General features: G+C 38.5%; 2 protein-coding genes and 1 long non-coding RNA gene across 3 annotated transcripts; all 3 read left to right on the top strand.

Moving 5' to 3' along the window:
• Nucleotides 1-863: 863 nt before the first annotated feature.
• On the top strand, nucleotides 864-5,504 carry LOC108879494 (alcohol dehydrogenase class-3-like; the record flags this gene model as incomplete). Its single annotated transcript, XM_018670771.2, is given in 12 exon segments — nucleotides 864-942; nucleotides 1,507-1,587; nucleotides 1,590-1,606; nucleotides 1,808-1,949; nucleotides 2,053-2,118; nucleotides 2,121-2,139; nucleotides 2,392-2,465; nucleotides 2,468-2,610; nucleotides 3,172-3,432; nucleotides 3,697-3,832; nucleotides 4,303-4,441; nucleotides 4,619-5,504. Coding segments are annotated over 12 exon segments (1,182 nt in total), but the record flags the coding sequence as incomplete, so codon positions are not given.
• Nucleotides 5,505-6,440: 936 nt separating this feature from the next.
• Nucleotides 6,441-12,863, top strand: LOC108879495 (eukaryotic translation initiation factor 4E-1A-like). Its single transcript, XM_018670772.2, has 7 exons — nucleotides 6,441-6,564; nucleotides 7,800-7,903; nucleotides 8,347-8,442; nucleotides 8,850-8,913; nucleotides 10,502-10,615; nucleotides 10,919-11,058; nucleotides 11,390-12,863. Exons 1-7 carry the CDS (start codon nucleotides 6,547-6,549, stop codon nucleotides 11,502-11,504), a joined length of 651 nt encoding a protein of 216 aa, XP_018526288.1. The 5' UTR covers nucleotides 6,441-6,546; the 3' UTR covers nucleotides 11,505-12,863.
• Nucleotides 12,864-13,019: 156 nt separating this feature from the next.
• On the top strand, nucleotides 13,020-16,853 carry LOC127142143 (uncharacterized). The gene is made up of 4 exons (XR_007812639.1): nucleotides 13,020-13,207; nucleotides 14,421-14,878; nucleotides 15,365-15,822; nucleotides 16,309-16,853. It is a non-coding gene; the product is annotated as an uncharacterized LOC127142143 (long non-coding RNA).
• The last annotated feature ends 1,585 nt before the right edge of the window (nucleotides 16,854-18,438 follow it).

Below are 18,438 nucleotides of genomic sequence, written 5' to 3'. Positions count from 1 at the left end.
ATGACATATGTTTGTGCTTTTGATAAAAATTTCAAGATATTTTCACAAACTTCCATGCATTACATTTGTCAAATGTGGGAAAATGTGTAGGAAATCAGATTATTCAGTGTCAGTTAAAAAATTTTAACACTCATTGTAAAATCTTAAAGCCAAATATTGTCACATTTTTGTAAAAGGCCTTGATTAAAAGGTGCTTTGTAACTGTGTGTCTGTTGTATATTCTCAGGTTTTGCAAGAATCTTCGATGTTATGAAACAATACAAATATACAATACAAATGTTGTATGTAGTTGTAGATAGCATTTTTATCCAACATTGTTACCCAGAATAGAAATAAAAACTTATATAGCAAGTGCCCAAATCTAGTTCAGAGAGTATTGTTTAAGTTTCTCTCCACACAAAAATGTATTCTGCTGTTTGCTACTCCACTTGGATGTTTGATTTTGACTGTGCAGAATGATGTATGCAGAGAGACACTAGATGGATGTTTTCACATTAATTTGCTGGAATCAACTGATTAATCAAGAAAATAATCAGCAGATGAATCCACAATGGAAATAATCAGTAGCTGCAGTTTTACACATCTGGTTACAACATGACAAAATGCTGCCTTCCCATGAATGTAAAAATGATTTAATGTAATAATATGTCAGTCACAGTACTTTTAATACTTTAAGTGGATTTTTCTGATTAAACCTGCTTTTATCTAAGTAACGTTTTCAATGCAAGACATTTACAGTTTTTATCTCTGGACATTCACATGATACAAAATGAAGTCTTTGTACCAAATCAATGAACTTACACTTTATGCGTCCAACGTGTCTGCGTCATGCGTACCCGCGTTCTGGTCTGTGATTGGTCCAGGCGTTGACTCCTTTACGGCCACGCACGCACCGCCCCGTCCTCTCGTGCTGGAGAAAAGAACATGGAGACAGCTGGAAAAGTAAGTAAATTTCCTACAAAATGCGCCAGAAATATTTCAATTGCATTCTTTCCTCGTTCATGTATCGTTAAAGTGGCTTCAGTTTCACTTGAAGCGCAAAAATCAAGGTTATTTTAAACAACCTGCACACGTTCACGTGTGTTGAATGAACAAGTACAACGAATCACTGTTCAATTACTTGACAGGGATCTGGGGGCAGGCGGTCGCAGCTGGTATTTGCAAGTTGCTGATATCCTTGTCCTGACAGATACTTTAAAAAATAGAGTTGACAAAGCGAGTAAAGCACGTGAAACTACTTTTAGTGAACAATAAATTGCAGCCACGTCTCCCCTAGTGAGTCAAGAATATGAGGCACCTGAAAAGCTATGTTCATAGTAAATCGGAACGCTAACGGTCACTCCAGCAGGAAAATAGTGCAACGCTTGCATAAGCTTGGATACAGTTCAAAGGCTAATTACACTGAGTGGCTAACTCGGCCTTTAACAGGCACTATAAAGCTACAGTTACTCATTTAATTGTAGTTGCATTGTATGAATGAAAAAACGTTCTGTGCTTTGCCCTCAGGTGATCAAGTGCAAGCAGCTGTTGCCTGGGAACCTGGGAAGCCTCTTACCATTGAAGAGGTGGAGGTAGCACCACCTAAGGCCATGAAGTCCGCATCAAGGTAAACCATTGCCTGCCACAATCTTCCATGCCAGACAAGCCTAATATAAATGCAACTGATAAAGATTTGGAAGGCCAAGTCAGGGAGGAGGCTCTTTCTAGTCTGTATTTTTTTAGGAATGTCTTATCAGCATGAGAGGCAGAAAAAGACCTAACAATCTCCCCAAGGAAGAATAAACTTTAAATAACACTTTTCTCTCAGATCTTTGCCACCGGAGTGTGTCATACAGATGCCTACACCCTGAGTGGCAGTGACCCCGAGGGACTTTTCCCTGTAATCTTGGGCCATGAGGGTGCTGGGACAGTTGAGAGCGTCGGTGAGGGTGTCACCAAATTCAAACCAGGTATGGTGCACCAGTTCAAAATATGGACACTTAATCTTGTTTGCAGTTTTACAAATAAGCACTCTTTTATGATTTTAATTATTGACAATTCTCTTTGATAAAGGTGATACTGTCATTCCGTTGTATGTGCCACAGTGTGGTGAATGCAAATTCTGCAAAAATCCCAAGACCACCTTTGCCAGAAAATTAGGTAACGTTTCAGACTAATTTATGCAACATTGAGTTGGTGAAGGCTGTTTTTTTTCCTCCTTTTTTTTGGTTTGTACTTCAACCTCAGTAGTTGATCTCACAGCCTCAGGTGCCTCACCCCAGGGCAAACATATCAAAGCTCAGTCATCATCAGTGTGAGCTCCTGCCTGCATTGCATTGAAGTGCACAGCGATTGTATTTCATCATACGCACATCAAATGAAATCATCTTTTCCTCTGCTTCCACCCTGCAGAGTAACCCAGGGCCAAGGCCTGCTCCCTGACAAGACCTCACGCTTCACTTGCAAGGGAAAGCAAGTGTTTCACTTCATGGTACCAGCACCTTCTCTGAGTACACCGTGGTGGCCGACATCTCTCTGGCCAAAGTGAATGAGAGTGCTCCACTGGATAAAGTGTGCCTTCTTGGATGTGGCATTTCCACAGGCTACGGTGCCGCTCTTAATACTGCCAAGGTGGGTATCACAGGCTGTTGGCCTTGCTATTACAGTGCTTGTTAAAAAAAAAGTTTAAAAAGTAGTTAATGAATTTTTCCTCCAAAGGAGATAACCACCACCGGAAAATTGTGACACATTTTATTGTTTAAAGCTCTTTATGCAAAACATGTTTGTCACAAAGTGTAGCCTCCAGGGACAATGAAAAGAGATGCAAATTCTGTCACTGTCTCCAGGTTTCACTCTGAAATGGGTCACCCATATAAAATCATGCAGATTTGATGTGACTATGAATCATTGCCAAGGGCTCAGTTTCCAAGTTGGAAACTGACAGTGATGTATTAACAAATTTACTAGCACCATTTCAAAAAACATTTAATGGTATCCTTACAGAAAGAATGACTTGTGTTTCCAAGTTTTTGACACCTTTTTTAATTTCTGGTACATGCATTAAAAAGAGAAGTGAATTGCTGTATAACTCAATAAAACATTCAAGAAAATCCAGGTCTGTTTATGAGTAAATGTGATAGGGCTACATCAGCCAAAACATTCAAATTGCTCTTCTTCTTCATGCACATTCAGGTTGAGCCTGGTTCCACATGTGCTGTATTTGGCCTTGGAGCTGTCGGCTTGGCTGTAATCATGGGCTGCAAGGTAGCTGGGGCAACCAGGATCATTGGCGTGGACATCAACCCTGCAAAGTTTGAGAAAGCCAAGGAGTTTGGAGCCACTGAGTTTGTGAACCCCAAAGACCACAGCAAGCCCATCCAGGAAGTTCTGGTGGAGATGACTGACGGGGGTGTGGACTATTCCTTTGAGTGCATTGGAAATGTGCAGATCATGGTGAGAATGAGTTTGTGTTCACATTTTAATATGCAAAATATGCAGCACATCACATAGATACAGCAATAAGCAACATGGGAAACACTGTTATAAGTTGTGTTGTTCCTGCATCACCTTAGTTGGGTTATCAGTGTCCATTAAAGAGCCATTGCAGATATGCATTGTGTTCACTGTAGTCGACAGGTGGCACAAGCAGCATATAAAACACTATTCATAAGTTGGCAGTGCATGGAAAAAGAGAAAATTACCAGTTTATTATTTCAGAGAGCTGCTCTGGAGGCATGCCACAAAGGATGGGGTGAAAGTGTCATTATCGGTGTAGCCGGAGCTGGACAGGAGATATCGACCAGACCATTCCAGCTGGTGACAGGCAGAGTGTGGAGGGGAACAGCCTTTGGAGGTGAGTGAGTGACTGTGGTGGAGAATGTCTTGTTATAAAGGGCTTAATGTGGTCTGGCAGTTCAGTGTCTTTTGCATATTATAATCAGAGACAGGAGGCAGATCTAGACTGAAGTAAAATCAATGGGCATTTGGGCTTTTTTAGCGTCTACCTTTATTAAACTTGAGTAAAACTGTTCTTTTAATAGTTTGACACTAAGATCAAATTTGTCTCAAATGAAAATATCTGTATATGTAGTGATATTTTATTAGACTTGAAGTGGTCATTAAACAGTTGTAGAAGACATAAGCTGTCCTTATACCCTTCTGCATGAAGCATATAACTAGTTATTGTGGTTTGGTTTTATTTTTGTTGTGTTATTGTTCTGCATGACTAGCTCTTTATATTGTTTTAGCTGGGAGATCAGTGCCTTGGAATTTTGGCTCACCGAAAATTACAGTTGGTAAACTGGTTTTCATTTTCACCCCCAGGCTGGAAGAGTGTGGAGAGTGTTCCTAAACTGGTGGAGGACTACATGAATAAGAAGCTGAAGGTGGATGAGTTTGTTACACACACCCTGCCCTTCGAGCAGATCAATGAGGGATTTGACCTCATGCATGCTGGGAAGAGGTGAGTAGGACAATTCATTTACACAGTCATTGCATATTAGAGTCAATTGATTTTGGTACTCTGTAAAGTACATACACTGTTTTTGTCTTTTTTTTTGGTTTGTTTTGTTTTCTGTAGTTCTGTTGACTGTGGTTCTTTATTTCCCAGCCTAACAGATTTTCTTTTTTCTCGTTGCAGTATTCGCACAGTGCTGACCTTTTGAAGCACCTACAACATTGACATCCTTCACATCCTGCCTTTAAACAATCTCCTTCCATAGCTGCAGCACTTAATTGATTTCTGCACTTATTTGATAACATAACTTAAAATGTTAGAACATCATTTTTATTAACAGACAGCATACCTGTTCAAAACAAAAACAGTGCCATTAAATTTTTTTTTTGGAAATGCATTTATTCACTGCTTTTCCTTTTATTGCTCATTACTGACTAATGTTATGTTTTATAAGAAAAAAAAACACTCAATAGTTGGTCTCTTTTACCAACTAGCATGAAAACAGCATTCGGTCATATGTGTCAGACACTAAATATTACAATATTACAATAAAATATACACATTAATGTGATTAATAAGTGAGAACCCTTTTTACATAATGCAATATTTATGGAAGAACAAATATTCCAGTTATAATATCTGGAATATTTACTTAGGGTATACACTATTATATTTTGAATTTGAATTTTGGGAAAGGTCTTCATGGAACCTAAAAGAGCACATCACAAATTGATAGGATCACGAATTAGAAATACCTGCTGCGCATGTTAACTTGATGATTGTTTTATCACTCAGAGGAACATGATTTATCAGTGGTGGTTGATAATAAGCCTGTATATTATAGAGTATATGTGTATTTCTTATGGATTCAGTGCACGTATAACATTTCAACAAATTGGTTTTTGCAATATTAACCTCTCACTGCAATACAAAATCTAGACTGTCCGCTGTAAATATTTTGCTCCCTTACAGATAAAAGTGTGCTCACCAAGACAAGCAAAATTTTCATATTTCATTCATATTTTGCACATTAAAGTACAACAGGTTGTGTGGCATGCAGTTGACTTAACACTTCCTCATTTTTATGTCTGTTTTTTTTTTTTAAATGTCTGCAGCTGTTTAAGGGGACATTCTAGTTCCTTGTCTGTTGTCATGACCTCTTAGACCAGAATTTTGATTAAGGGTTATATAAACATACTATACCTGACCTCCAGGCATTGCAGGCATCATCCTGGCTCTCAAGGTCACCATGCCACCCTGACAGTCTAGTAACACAGTGACATTTATGTAACACACTGACACAGTCATCATCAGCAATATTGATAAAGGTGATGGGATGACCCAGTTTGACTGCAAAAGAGTAATTTCTCCAGTCAAATAGAGCTTGGAAAGCCCTGTTTGTCTACCTCATCCTGACAAATTCTACTGATCGTTTTACATGGTTCATAAATAGGGTATGTAAACCACAACAGGGACTTCAGGTGTGATAAGTATTATTCTACAACATGTTGTACAACTATTGCACTATTTTTCCCACCAGAATTATTTAATTATCCAATCTGTTGTCATCACTTCAACCACAGTTAATTACTACTGCCTTCTGAGCTTTTTCAGATAAATTTTTAATTTTTTTAGATAATCTGCCCTTGCTGGATATTACACCCACAATCTGTGGTGGAAATTAACATATAATACATTTACTCAAGTACTGTCCAGTACAGTTAAGAGGCTAAGAGGTACGTGCCCTGTACTTTACTTGAGTATTTCCATTTTCTGCTGCTGGTACTTCCCTACATGTCAATTCAACTCTGTCAGGGGGCATTCTGCATAATGACTACTTTTACTTTGGAGTATATTTAGCTGATACTTTCAAAGGATTTTGAATGCTACTTGTAACAGGATATATTATAGTCATTTGATTATGATACTTTTACTTAGGCAAACGATGTGATTGTTTCTTCCACTACTGTCAGAGTCATGCAGAGTGACACACACCCCCTGGATCAATATGTACCTTTGTCCATCTTCTTGCGCATGCGTCATGTAGCGTACCAGATGGCCCAATCAGCTATTTTAACACACGCCAAAAAACTGAATGTGATTTCCAGAAGATGGCGACCGCTCTAGTGGTGAGTACACCGCTGCACACTCATAGCTACATCACCCAACTTGGGCTATTGCCGTCCAAGCAAGCCGTTTACCCGATGTTTAAAACACCAGTGAAATAATATAAGTTATTGACACGTTCGACCGAGTAACAGACAGAATCGGGAATTCTGTAAACTTCCTGATATTACCTCTGACAGGTAACAGAAGTCGCTAGCCAAACATTACTAATTTAGCATTTCAAATGAAAGGTAGTCGCTATTCTCATAATTATTTCTGACACTGCAGCTTGTGAAACGTGTTTACTGTTCACGGTAACTGTCGTTAAAGTGTAGTCAACACGACTTAGTTAACAGTATTGAACGAGTGTATACAACAGTCGGCACCCTGAGATGAACTCTGATGGCTGGATGAATGAGGGGAGTCACGGCTTCGGTAACGTTATTTTGTTAACCGTTGGTTGTGCCCCTACAAACGTTAACGGGAAACTCGACTTGACTGCACAACGTTAGTGCTCCGGTATTATGGATTCATTTTTGCTTAATCACATGTGTAGGGGTTGGGCAGATCACCACAGTGCATATTATGCAATGTAAAACAGTGACCATGCGATAAAAGCAAGTTCTGTGAACACGTCTTCTGCACATACTAGTCCATGCTTTAACTTCCTCTTTGAATTGAAAATTACGTTAAAAATTGATATAAAAAAAGTTACATTTCATTGTGGATGTTAGCTACCTAAGCCTAGGACAGGGTAAAAATAATACTGTTCTCGTGGACATGGGTCAAAACAAAATTAATTTAACATTTATGAAATATATGACTGTAGAAATAATATTTGCAAATGTGGGTAGAGACTTGTGAAACTATGTCAGTCTGTGTGTTTTCTGTCTTTACGTGTGCAAAAGGTTCTGAAAATAAATGTACTAAAAAATCTGAATGTAAATGCCTTTGAATGAAAAGTTTATTTTCACTTCAAAAGCTGGAAAATTGAATTCTGCTACACTCCTGGTGTGCCTGAGATCTGCAACTTCTCCTTAACTAATCACGTTCCCAAAATAAAAATTCTGCCTTCCAATCTACAATTCACTCCCACACACATCTCATGCACATCACAAAGTGTGACAGCTATGACCGGAAGGATTTTACAAACAGTGCAACACTGCAGTAGCTGTCATCATAGATAGTACATGAGAAATATGCCAATTTAAATAGTCTTTTTTTTTTTTTTTTTTTTTTTACTTTTTTCGTTCTCTAGGCGTCAACTTCAGTTCCTGCAAATCCTGAAAAGGAGAAATGTGAAACAACAGTTCAGAAGGTTGTGAATCCTGAAGCATACATCAAGCACCCACTACAAAACAAGTAAGACTGCAGCTCAGTTCCCATCTGTCCTTTTTCCCCAACAGAGTCAAAAAGTTATAATTCCATTTGCAGAAATCCGTGCGGGCAAGTGCATCAATACAGCAATACAATTTTCAGTTTGCTAAAGACGAGTTAATAGTGGTAAATTTAGCCCTTGCCAGCCTCAGGTAATGACATTAAACTTTGTGTGCCTGTCAACACACAGAATAGAAGGATGGAGATGATGAAGAGTTCATTTTCATCTTAGAAGAACAGTGCTGCCAGTTACTGCTTATTGGCCATATGGTCTTGCTGGAAGATGCTTTAAATTGGCTAAGATTTGAGCCTGTGTACCTTCCACCGACACAAGTTATAAGTTGTTTGTTAGTTAGTTAGTTAGTTTTCACAAATGAAGGCAAAACATGCAGCTATAATCTGAAGTAACATTTTTCTTGGATTTACAGATGGGCTCTGTGGTTTTTCAAGAATGACAAAAGCAAAACGTGGCAAGCCAACCTTCGTCTCATCTCCAAATTTGACACAGTGGAAGACTTCTGGGCGTAAGTATTATATTTATTGTTGCTCTACACTTGACTACACCAAAAACTGTATAATTAAACCCAACCTAATCATGATCACATTTGGTGCACATTAGTTCAGTGATTTGGGAGGGGAAAATTAAATCTGAATGCAAGTAAATAACATCCTGCATTTGTGCGTGCGTGTGTGTGTGTGTGTGTGTGTGTTTGTGTTTTAATATTTATTTTCCCCCTAGCATTCATGTCAGTTTATATACTGTGAAACTGAATGCATTTGATTGATCAATTTCTCTCACTGATTTGGTTACGAAGAGAACACTTTTACCTGCCAGTTCTTGGTCATGTGAGGTTAAATTCATATTGCACCATGTTGCTAGCCAGGCTGCTGACAAGTTCTCTCTTGTACATAAAATATTGCTTCTCCTCAGATTATACAATCACATTCAACTATCAAGTAACTTAATGTCTGGCTGTGACTATTCGCTGTTTAAGGTAAGAGAGCCTTTATCTCTGTTTGTCAATATTATACAATATATTAACTTAAAACAATAAATTGTCAAAGCTTCCAAGGTTAAAACAGATAATCATATTAAAACAGGCAGACTGGACAGGGTTACAGTTTCAGTTTGTGTCCAGGGCTATAGTTTCGGTCTACTTGCTCATAACTATAAAGAACATCCGTGGTCTTTGGGTGTAGCACACTATCTTATTACTAAGGAACCAATAGTTTTAAACAGACTTTTGTTGACTCCACCATCAGTGACACATGTACCCAGTAGGTGGGGGAATCAAAACAGTTGATCCCAGTTTATGCAGAGTGTTAGGCTGCACTTTACTGGACTTGACGTCATCTTCTCTGGAGGCCACAAAGAAATCATGGAGGAAGAGTTAGTTATGAGAATCATTTGAGACTGACTGAAACTGGACCTCATCTGTCATAAAGTTAGACAGTTGAAAACACAGGATTGTGATGAGAAATTGCCTCAAATCCTTTTATTCACATTCTGACATGGTTTTATAATCCAGTACATATCTAACTAGACAAGATGTTTCTAGACAGTTGCCATGATCAGAAGATGAATTGTATAATCCCTTATTTTTGTTCAGCTTTTTAACTGAGTGTCACACACCCAGGCTGTTCTGTTGCATTCTTGAAGAACTGAAGGAAAACACACACCTATTTAAGTGAGGTGCTGGTTTGAATGCACATCAAAGGAGGGAGCTGCACACACACAACTCTGCTGCAGTCTTTTAATGCAGCCATTTTTTCTTAGTGCTTTGTGTTGCATTCTCACTACACTATGTTATCTTGGAATCAAAGTGAATCCAGTTCACCTTATCAGGTGCTATCAGTTTGACTGTTTGGCTGACACCAGACAAATGTATCCCAGTATTTAAACCTTGCCAAACAAGTTAGAGGTGTACACATCCTGACAGTGCAGACACCTTAATTCACCACACCTATGATAATCTTATCTCGTGCTGCTTGTCATTTTAGCACAGTTGATGATTGTCCCTCTGAAGTTGTAGCTACAGTGTACATGTGCATGTAACCTCTGTAGCACAGATGTCATGTTTTGTGACAATCCAGTTGACAAAGAATATTTGACTCTTTTTGTTTGTTTTTTTTTCTTTTGTGTAAATTATTTTTCAGAAAGGACAGTAAATGGAATTTATTTAATTCCTCCTATTTTCAGAAAAAAAATTGAATTGACTTGAATATTTCATTTGTGCAGGAGTTGTCCACTTCAATCATAAATCACATTTATCTTTACCTCTTATCTTAATAGGAATCATGTAAGCCTCTGTTAAGTACTGTTTGTATCAGGTGGTCATTTTTCCCCCTCCAAGTTTGTATCCAGTAGATACTATTTGATACCTTTTTTTTAGTTTTTTATCACATCCACGTTCTGCCTAGATTATAGACATACACACTCTTGTCTGACTTTAAATTTAGAATGTGTTCAAATCTGTCAAAGTCAAAATCTAAAGGCCAACTGAGAACTTAAAACATTAGTTAATTACAGATATGTTGGGATATTTTGTTGTGTTGTGAGCTTTAACCTTTATTCGGATACAGGATGGAATTGAGCCCATGTGGGAGGACGAAAGGAACCGACGAGGTGGACGCTGGCTGATAACTCTGTCCAAACAGCAGCGCAAATCAGACCTGGACCGTTTCTGGTTGGAGACAGTATGTTCACTCTTGTCTAGTATTGGTTAACTATATAACGTTAACTATACCATTATTAGTCTTATCTACAGGTGTTTTTCACCAGACATTTGACACATCACAGCAGGAAAAGCACAGATGTAAATAATAAAATTGATGCAGGGTCTTGGTATTCAGCATACTGGCTCAGTGTCACACTGTGATGGCTTACTGGGATACTTGAATAGACTTGAGCCATTGATGCAGCTGCTAACGGTCACTGACAAGTGAAAAAGTGCTTACCAATTACAAGACACTTTGAAATTATATCTGTTTTTCCTGCAGCTCTTGTGTCTTGTGGGTGAAGCTTTCGATGACTACAGTGACGATGTGTGTGGAGCCGTCATCAACGTCAGAGCCAAAGGAGACAAAATAGCTATATGGACCACAGACTATGAAAACAAAGAGGCCATCACACACATAGGGTGAGCAGAGAATTCCACAGTTGTTAATGGAAAATGTGTAAAATTTTAAAATCTACAAAAAATGCCAGCTGCATTGTTTTTTTAAATATAGATTTTTAACCTGTGGAAAATCCCTCTGGGGCCAAATACCTTATCAGAGGATAACCTCTTTGAACTAGTTTGCTGAAGCTTGATGCTATAGTAGAGGTGACACTGGCAAGGATTATGTTTGTTACAGAGTAGTGCACAACTTGGTTGTGTTATGTATTCCTTTTTAAAGATTTTGAAGATTTTTTTCTAAAGTGCATTTCCTAATATATAGTAAATGTTTATCTTATGTTTTCCTTTCCAGGCGTGTGTATAAAGAGAGATTAGGTGTTCCGCCAAAAGTGATCATTGGATATCAGTCACATGCTGACACAGCCACAAAGAGTGGCTCCACAACCAAGAACAAGTTTGTTGCCTGAGGACCGTTAACCAAGAATCATCAACTGTGCTTCTTTCTGTTGCCAGCATAGATTTTCTGTAATTTTTTCATGAATGTAACCGACATGTTTGTCCACCAACAAAGATTTGAAGTGGAGATAAAATTGCTTCCTTTTTGTATGCCTACTTGTTGCCACTTTACCAAAGCTTTTGTTTATGGTGAGAGTATGTGCAGTTAAAATGTAGCACACATTTGAGAACTTTGATATATTTTTTTTTTCTTTTGGTGGTGGGCTGAAGATAAGTAAAATATGTTTTGATGACCAGTTTTCATTTTCAAATGCATCTGCATATTTGTGGTGAATTTTTGGTTTATCCAGCCCTTGGTGTATATCACTTATTTTTGTTAAAGTACTTAACATTAAAGGCAAAAACAACATTTAAAAAAAATCTACTTTGGTATAAACTGTAGCTTTTTGTTAGAACTGTACTTGCTACTCAGTCTGTTTACAGTCTAAAGGTATGGATTTATTGTACATTTTGTTGCACATTCAAAATTTTAACTGTACATTGGGTTTTAACCTACACCCTGAACAAAACTAACATTGATGGGAAATTTATTTGAATTCATCCTGTTTTCATAGAAATACAAGAAAAGTCACAGACATCTTTGTACAGTTGTTATGACTTGACATATTTAAAAGTCACTTCAAGCAGGACATCTGCATTTGAATTCTTCAGTTTCTTGTCAAACAGCTTGTAGAGAATGTAGACTGTTAAAATTGAAATATTCACTGTTTTGGAGAGTGGAAAAAGTTTTTTTGGTGCTTGTGGTGCTTCATAATTTGACTTTTTTGCAACTGCAGTGAATTACAAATTCCACATCAAGATTCACCAGGAAGCATAGGCAATCCTGTGGTACCACAGATTTATCACTTGAGGAAATACTGTATATAAGTGCTATAAGTGCTAGCATTCATACCTGTCCTGCTAGCATACTTTTATACTACTCAGAGAAATATGTGGAAATACTGATGTCACAGCACAGAAAGATGTCATAGCAACAGCATTTTGCACCACGATATGTCTGTAATTAGAAGGCTATTTTCCAAATATACATACTGTATTTATTAACACACAAGCCATATGATAGTGTCAAGTGTTTAGTTTGACAGTTAACCTTTTTTTAAGAGTTTTGATGGTTTACTGCTTTGATAAAGTTTACATTGTGTAATTATTTCCATTCCAGATTTTGTTTCGTATGTGACAGAAGCAAAAAAGAGTACTTGTTTGGAGGGACTGAACTGTGCCTTGAATGTAACACCTGCTGCATATTTTTGAGCAGTAAATGTACAAAAGATGTGATGTAAATAAACACGTACAGTGGACTGTGTTGAGAACATGCTGTTTTCATTCATTGTGGACTGATAATCTTGATCAGAATGGAACACTTGATGAAAAGAGGCAAGTAGAATCGACCAGCCAATCGGCGTTATTCTGCCAATGTTAGCTTACGTATGTGGTCATTGGCTTCAACGTTTTTCGTGATTGGCCAGGAGAGCGCAGAGAGGCGGAGAAACAAAATTCGAAAACAGATTTAAGCCAAGTTTGAAAGCTTGCATCTGTTTGCTAGTGCTATGAGAAAACGTCGTTGTAGAGGCCTGGGTGTTAAAACAAAACACTGGAACTGCTTTTTTGCCGAACACGAGTGAGACTGGACGCTGTATACACCTGCAACGCGAAGGTAAGGCAAACAATCAATGGCTAACGTTAGCATTAACGTTATCAGAGGGTGTTAGCATTAGTATTACCTTGTAATGATATCTTTTAATTCAGTTTTCAGGCGTTTATATCGCGAGGGCGAGAGTGTTTGTGGCTATCTGTGGTCATTTTAAATAATTTTGCATCTCCACTTGACTTACACCTGGGTGTTAGCATCAGTGGCGAGCATTAGCATTGGCGTCGAACATTAGCCTAACTTCTAGTGATGTCTTTGGTGCTTTCCTCCTTTTTGTCGTCGCTTTTATTTGCGTGGGTTAACGTGTGTTTTTTGTGTCTTTGAATAAGGCGTCCGTGACATGAGTTGTGGAGGCTGGTAACCGTTTAGTATTAGTTTGTCTGTCTACACCTCCGTTTGCATCTCTTTACAATTACTTTGCAGACATTTTTCTGCTTCTTTGTAATTTTGTGCTCCATCTTGGTCATTTTACATCAGTTTATGGCAGATTATTATGTCGATATCATGTCTATTTGTGGTGGCATTGCATCGTTTTACGTCTCTAGATGGCTGTTTTACATTGCCATTCAACGTTTCTTTGTGGCCATTTTGTTTCTGTGTGTCAGTTAAGCATGTCATTCTGATTATTTTGTTTCTCTTTGTAGCTTTGTGGTAGTAATTTGTCCATTGCCATCAACTGATCCTCAGTTGTGTATATTATTGAAATTTCTTTCTGGTGACCTTACTGGCCTTAGTTTTGTATTAAATACAAGCTTTGAAAACTAGACTTTAACTCTATGCTCCTCCACAAGTCTTAAGCCTCAAGAGTGGGTCACAATGCATGAGCTGAAATTACTGTTTAAACTGGTTACTGGTTAAATTATCATAAAGAAACTATTTTAAAAAATGCTTTTCTTTCTGAGATCTATAAAGTCATATTCTAGTAACATCATTCATCTATTCAAAAGTATGATTGTCAAGATTTTAATGTTTAGTTTTCAGTGTTGTATTCTTCTACACTGTTCAAATATTTATTGCTATTGATTCTTAAAGATATGATGCTTTTATTTCTCATGTGACAGTAAACAGCCCATTTTCTGGGACACTAATGTTTGTTAAATGTTGTGGCTCAGCTGTAATGTTGAATGTTTATCTGTGTTTTCATGGTTAAACTGTTGATGAGAATAGGTAGTAGTGTATTGATCATTTCCTTTGTATGTTTTTCTTTGATTTCCTCCAGGTGTCACCACTTTGTCCACGACATCGTCCACTGAGACGTCGTCCACGATCGCAGAGACATGGTCCATGATCGGAGAGACATTGTTGAGGATGAGGGAGACATCGTCCACGATCAGAGACATTGTCCACGATCGCAAAAACCTTGTCAAAGATGAGAGAGACGTTGTCCATGATCAGAGACATTGCCCATGCTTCGTAGAGACCTTGCGATAGAATCGGCGGAGACGGGGGTCACCGATTTGACGGCATTGCCCGCGATCAGGGACATTGTCGATGGTCACAGAGACAGCGTCTATGATCTCAGAGACATCGTCCACGATCACAAAGACACAGTCCATGATCACAGAGACATTGTCCATAATCTCAGAGACATTGTCCGCGATCACAGAGACGCAGTCCACGATCACAGAGTCTTCGTACAATGAAGAAGTTCTTTGAGACCAGGACAGAGGCCTCCAGGTAATTCACAAACAAGTTTACATCAACTGTCCAACACAGAGCACTGACATTAAATGTTTATGTTCAGTTTTCAGTATATCAGAAAAGTGTAATCATAGAAGTCGTTATAGTAAGACATCAAAAATGAAAACAACACATCAAAATAAACAACACAAGTTAAAATCCTGCATTCAACAAATGACTTAACTGATGGTGTTTATTAGTGTTGTGTAGTTCAGTTACATACATGATTGCTTCAGTGATTAGTTGATAGACACACAATTAATAATCATTTTACTTTTTCCCAAAGATTTGTTGTTGGTTCTTCAGGAGGTGATGATAGTCAACTGTTCATTTTCTGAAACAACCCCTCTAATGTTTGTTAAATGTTGTGGTTCAGCTGTAATGTTGAATAGTTATCTGTGTTTTCATGGTTAAACTGTTGATGAGAATAGGTAGTAGTGTACTGATCATTCCCTTTGTATGTTTTTCTTTGATTTCCTCCAGGTGTTACCACTTTGTCCACGACATCGTCCGCTGAGACGTCGTCCACGATCGCAGAGACATGGTCCATGATCGGAGAGACATTGTTGAGGATGAGGGAGACATCGTCCACGATCAGAGACATTGTCCACGATCGCAAAGACCTTGTCAAAGATGAGAGAGACGTTGTCCATGATCAGAGACATTGCCCATGCTTCGTAGAGACCTTGCGATAGAATCGGCGGAGACGGGGGTCACCGATTTGACGGCATTGCCCGCGATCAGGGACATTGTCGATGGTCACAGAGACAGCGTCTATGATCTCAGAGACATCGTCCACGATCACAAAGACACAGTCCATGATCACAGAGACATTGTCCATAATCTCAGAGACATTGTCCGCGATCACAGAGACGCAGTCCACGATCACAGAGTCTTCGTACAATGAAGAAGTTCTTTGAGACCAGGACAGAGGCCTCCAGGTAATTCACAAACAAGTTTACATCAACTGTCCAACACAGAGCACTGACATTAAATGTTTATGTTCAGTTTTCAGTATATCAGAAAAGTGTAATCATAGAAGTCGTTATAGTAAGACATCAAAAATGAAAACAACACATCAAAATAAACAACACAAGTTAAAATCCTGCATTCAACAAATGACTTAACTGATGGTGTTTATTAGTGTTGTGTAGTTCAGTTACATACATGATTGCTTCAGTGATTAGTTGATAGACACACAATTAATAATCATTTTACTTTTTCCCAAAGATTTGTTGTTGGTTCTTCAGGAGGTGATGATAGTCAACTGTTCATTTTCTGAAACAACCCCTCTAATGTTTGTTAAATGTTGTGGTTCTGCTGTAATGTTGAATAGTTATCTGTGTTTTCATGGTTAAACTGTTGATGAGAATAGGTAGTAGTGTACTGATCATTCCCTTTGTATGTTTTTCTTTGATTTCCTCCAGGTGTTACCACTTTGTCCACGACATCGTCCGCTGAGACGTCGTCCACGATCGCAGAGACATGGTCCATGATCGGAGAGACATTGTTGAGGATGAGGGAGACATCGTCCACGATCAGAGACATTGTCCACGATTGCAAAGACCTTGTCAAAGATGAGAGAGACGTTGTCCATGATCAGAGACATTGCCCATGCTTCGTAGAGACCTTGCGATAGAATCGGCGGAGACGGGGGTCACCGATTTGACGGCATTGCCCGCGATCAGGGACATTGTCGATGGTCACAGAGACAGCGTCTATGATCTCAGAGACATCGTCCACGATCACAAAGACATAGTCCATGATCACAGAGACATTGTCCATAATCTCAGAGACATTGTCCGCGATCACAGAGACGTAGTCCACGATCACAGAGTCTTCGTACAATGAAGAAGTTCTTTGAGACCAGGACAGAGGCCTCCAGGTAATTCACAAACAAGTTTACATCAACTGTCCAACACAGAGCACTGACATTAAATGTTTATGTTCAGTTTTCAGTATATCAGAAAAGTGTAATCATAGAAGTCGTTATAGTAAGACATCAAAAATGAAAACAACACATCAAAATAAACAACAAAAGTTAAAATCCTGCATTTAACAAAAGACTTAACTGATGGTGTTTATTATTGTTGTGTAGTTCAGTTACATACATGATTGCTTCCAGTGATTAGTTGATAGACACACAATTAATAATCATTTTACTTTTTCCCAAAGATTTGTTGTTGGTTCTTCAGGAGGTGATGATAGTCAACTGTTCATTTTCTGAAACAACCCCTCTAATGTTTGTGAATAGTTATCTGTGTTTTCATGGTTAAACTGTTGATGAGAATAGGTAGTAGTGTACTGATCATTCCCTTTGTATGTTTTTCTTTGATTTCCTCCAGGTGTTACCACTTTGTCCACGACATCGTCTGCTGAGACGTCATCCACGATCGCAGAGACATGGTCCATGATCGGAGAGACATTGTTGAGGATGAGGGAGACATCGTCCACGATCAGAGACATTGTCCACGATCGCAAAGACCTTGTCAAAGATGAGAGAGACGTTGTCCATGATCAGAGACATTGCCCATGCTTCGTAGAGACCTTGCGATAGAATCGGCGGAGACGGGGGTCACCGATTTGACGGCATTGCCCGCGATCAGGGACATTGTCGATGGTCACAGAGACAGCGTCTATGATCTCAGAGACATCGTCCATGATCACAAAGACATAGTCCATGATCACAGAGACATTGTCCATAATCTCAGAGACATTGTCCGCGATCACAGAGTCTTCGTACAATGAAGAAGTTCTTTGAGACCAGGACAGAGGCCTCCAGGTAATTCACAGCTTCACATCAACTGTCCAACACAGAGTACAAAAAACAGTCATAGTAAGGTGTTGAAAATGTGAAAAAATATAACTATAGGTATGTGTCAAAAATTTTCATAGTATAGTAGGGTGTCAAAAAATGTCATAGTATAGTAGGGCGTCAAAAATGGTCAAAAACAAGGGCTGTAGTATAGATAAGCATCAAAACCGTCAAAAAAATGGCATAGTATAGTTAGGCATCAAGAAATGTCATAGTATAGTGAGGCATGAAAAATGGTCAAAAAATGTCATAGTATAGTAGGGCGTCAAAAATGGTCAAAACAAGGGCCGTAGTATAGATAAGCATCAAAAAACCGTCAAAAAATGGCCTAGTATAGTTAGGCCGTCAAGAAATGTCATAGTATAGTGAGGCCATGGAAAAATGGTCAAAAAATGTCATAGTATAGTAGGGCGTCAAAAATGGTCAAAAACAAGGGCTGTAGTATAGATAAGCATCAAAAACCGTCAAAAAATGGCCTAGTATAGTTAGGTGTCAAGAAATGTCATAGTATAGTGAGGCATGAAAAATGGTCAAAAAAATGTCATAGTATAGTAGGGCGTCAAAAATGGTCAAAAACAAGGGCCGTAGTATAGATAAGCATCAAAAAATGGCATAGTATAGTTAGGCGTCAAGAAATGTCATAGTATAGTGAGGCATGAAAAATGGTCAAAAAATGTCATAGTATAGTAGGGCGTCAAAAATGGTCAAAAAAAAGGGCCGTAGTATAGATAAGCATCAAAAA

Source organism: Lates calcarifer, unplaced genomic scaffold (assembly GCF_001640805.2).
Source record: "Lates calcarifer isolate ASB-BC8 unplaced genomic scaffold, TLL_Latcal_v3 _unitig_679_quiver_2075, whole genome shotgun sequence".
Taxonomy (NCBI): domain Eukaryota; kingdom Metazoa; phylum Chordata; class Actinopteri; family Centropomidae; genus Lates; species Lates calcarifer.
The sequence above is the reverse complement of the archived record's forward strand: the minus strand, read 5'-3'. Positions and strand labels throughout refer to the sequence as shown.

What these genes read in the sequence shown, in the direction of transcription:
- LOC108879495 (XM_018670772.2), top strand. An exon ending in AAGCACCCACTACAAAACAA is followed by an intron (nt 7,904 to 8,346) that starts GTAAGACTGCAG and finishes TTGGATTTACAG; the next exon opens with ATGGGCTCTGTGGTTTTTCA. An exon ending in ACCGTTTCTGGTTGGAGACA is followed by an intron (nt 10,616 to 10,918) that starts GTATGTTCACTC and finishes TTTTTCCTGCAG; the next exon opens with CTCTTGTGTCTTGTGGGTGA.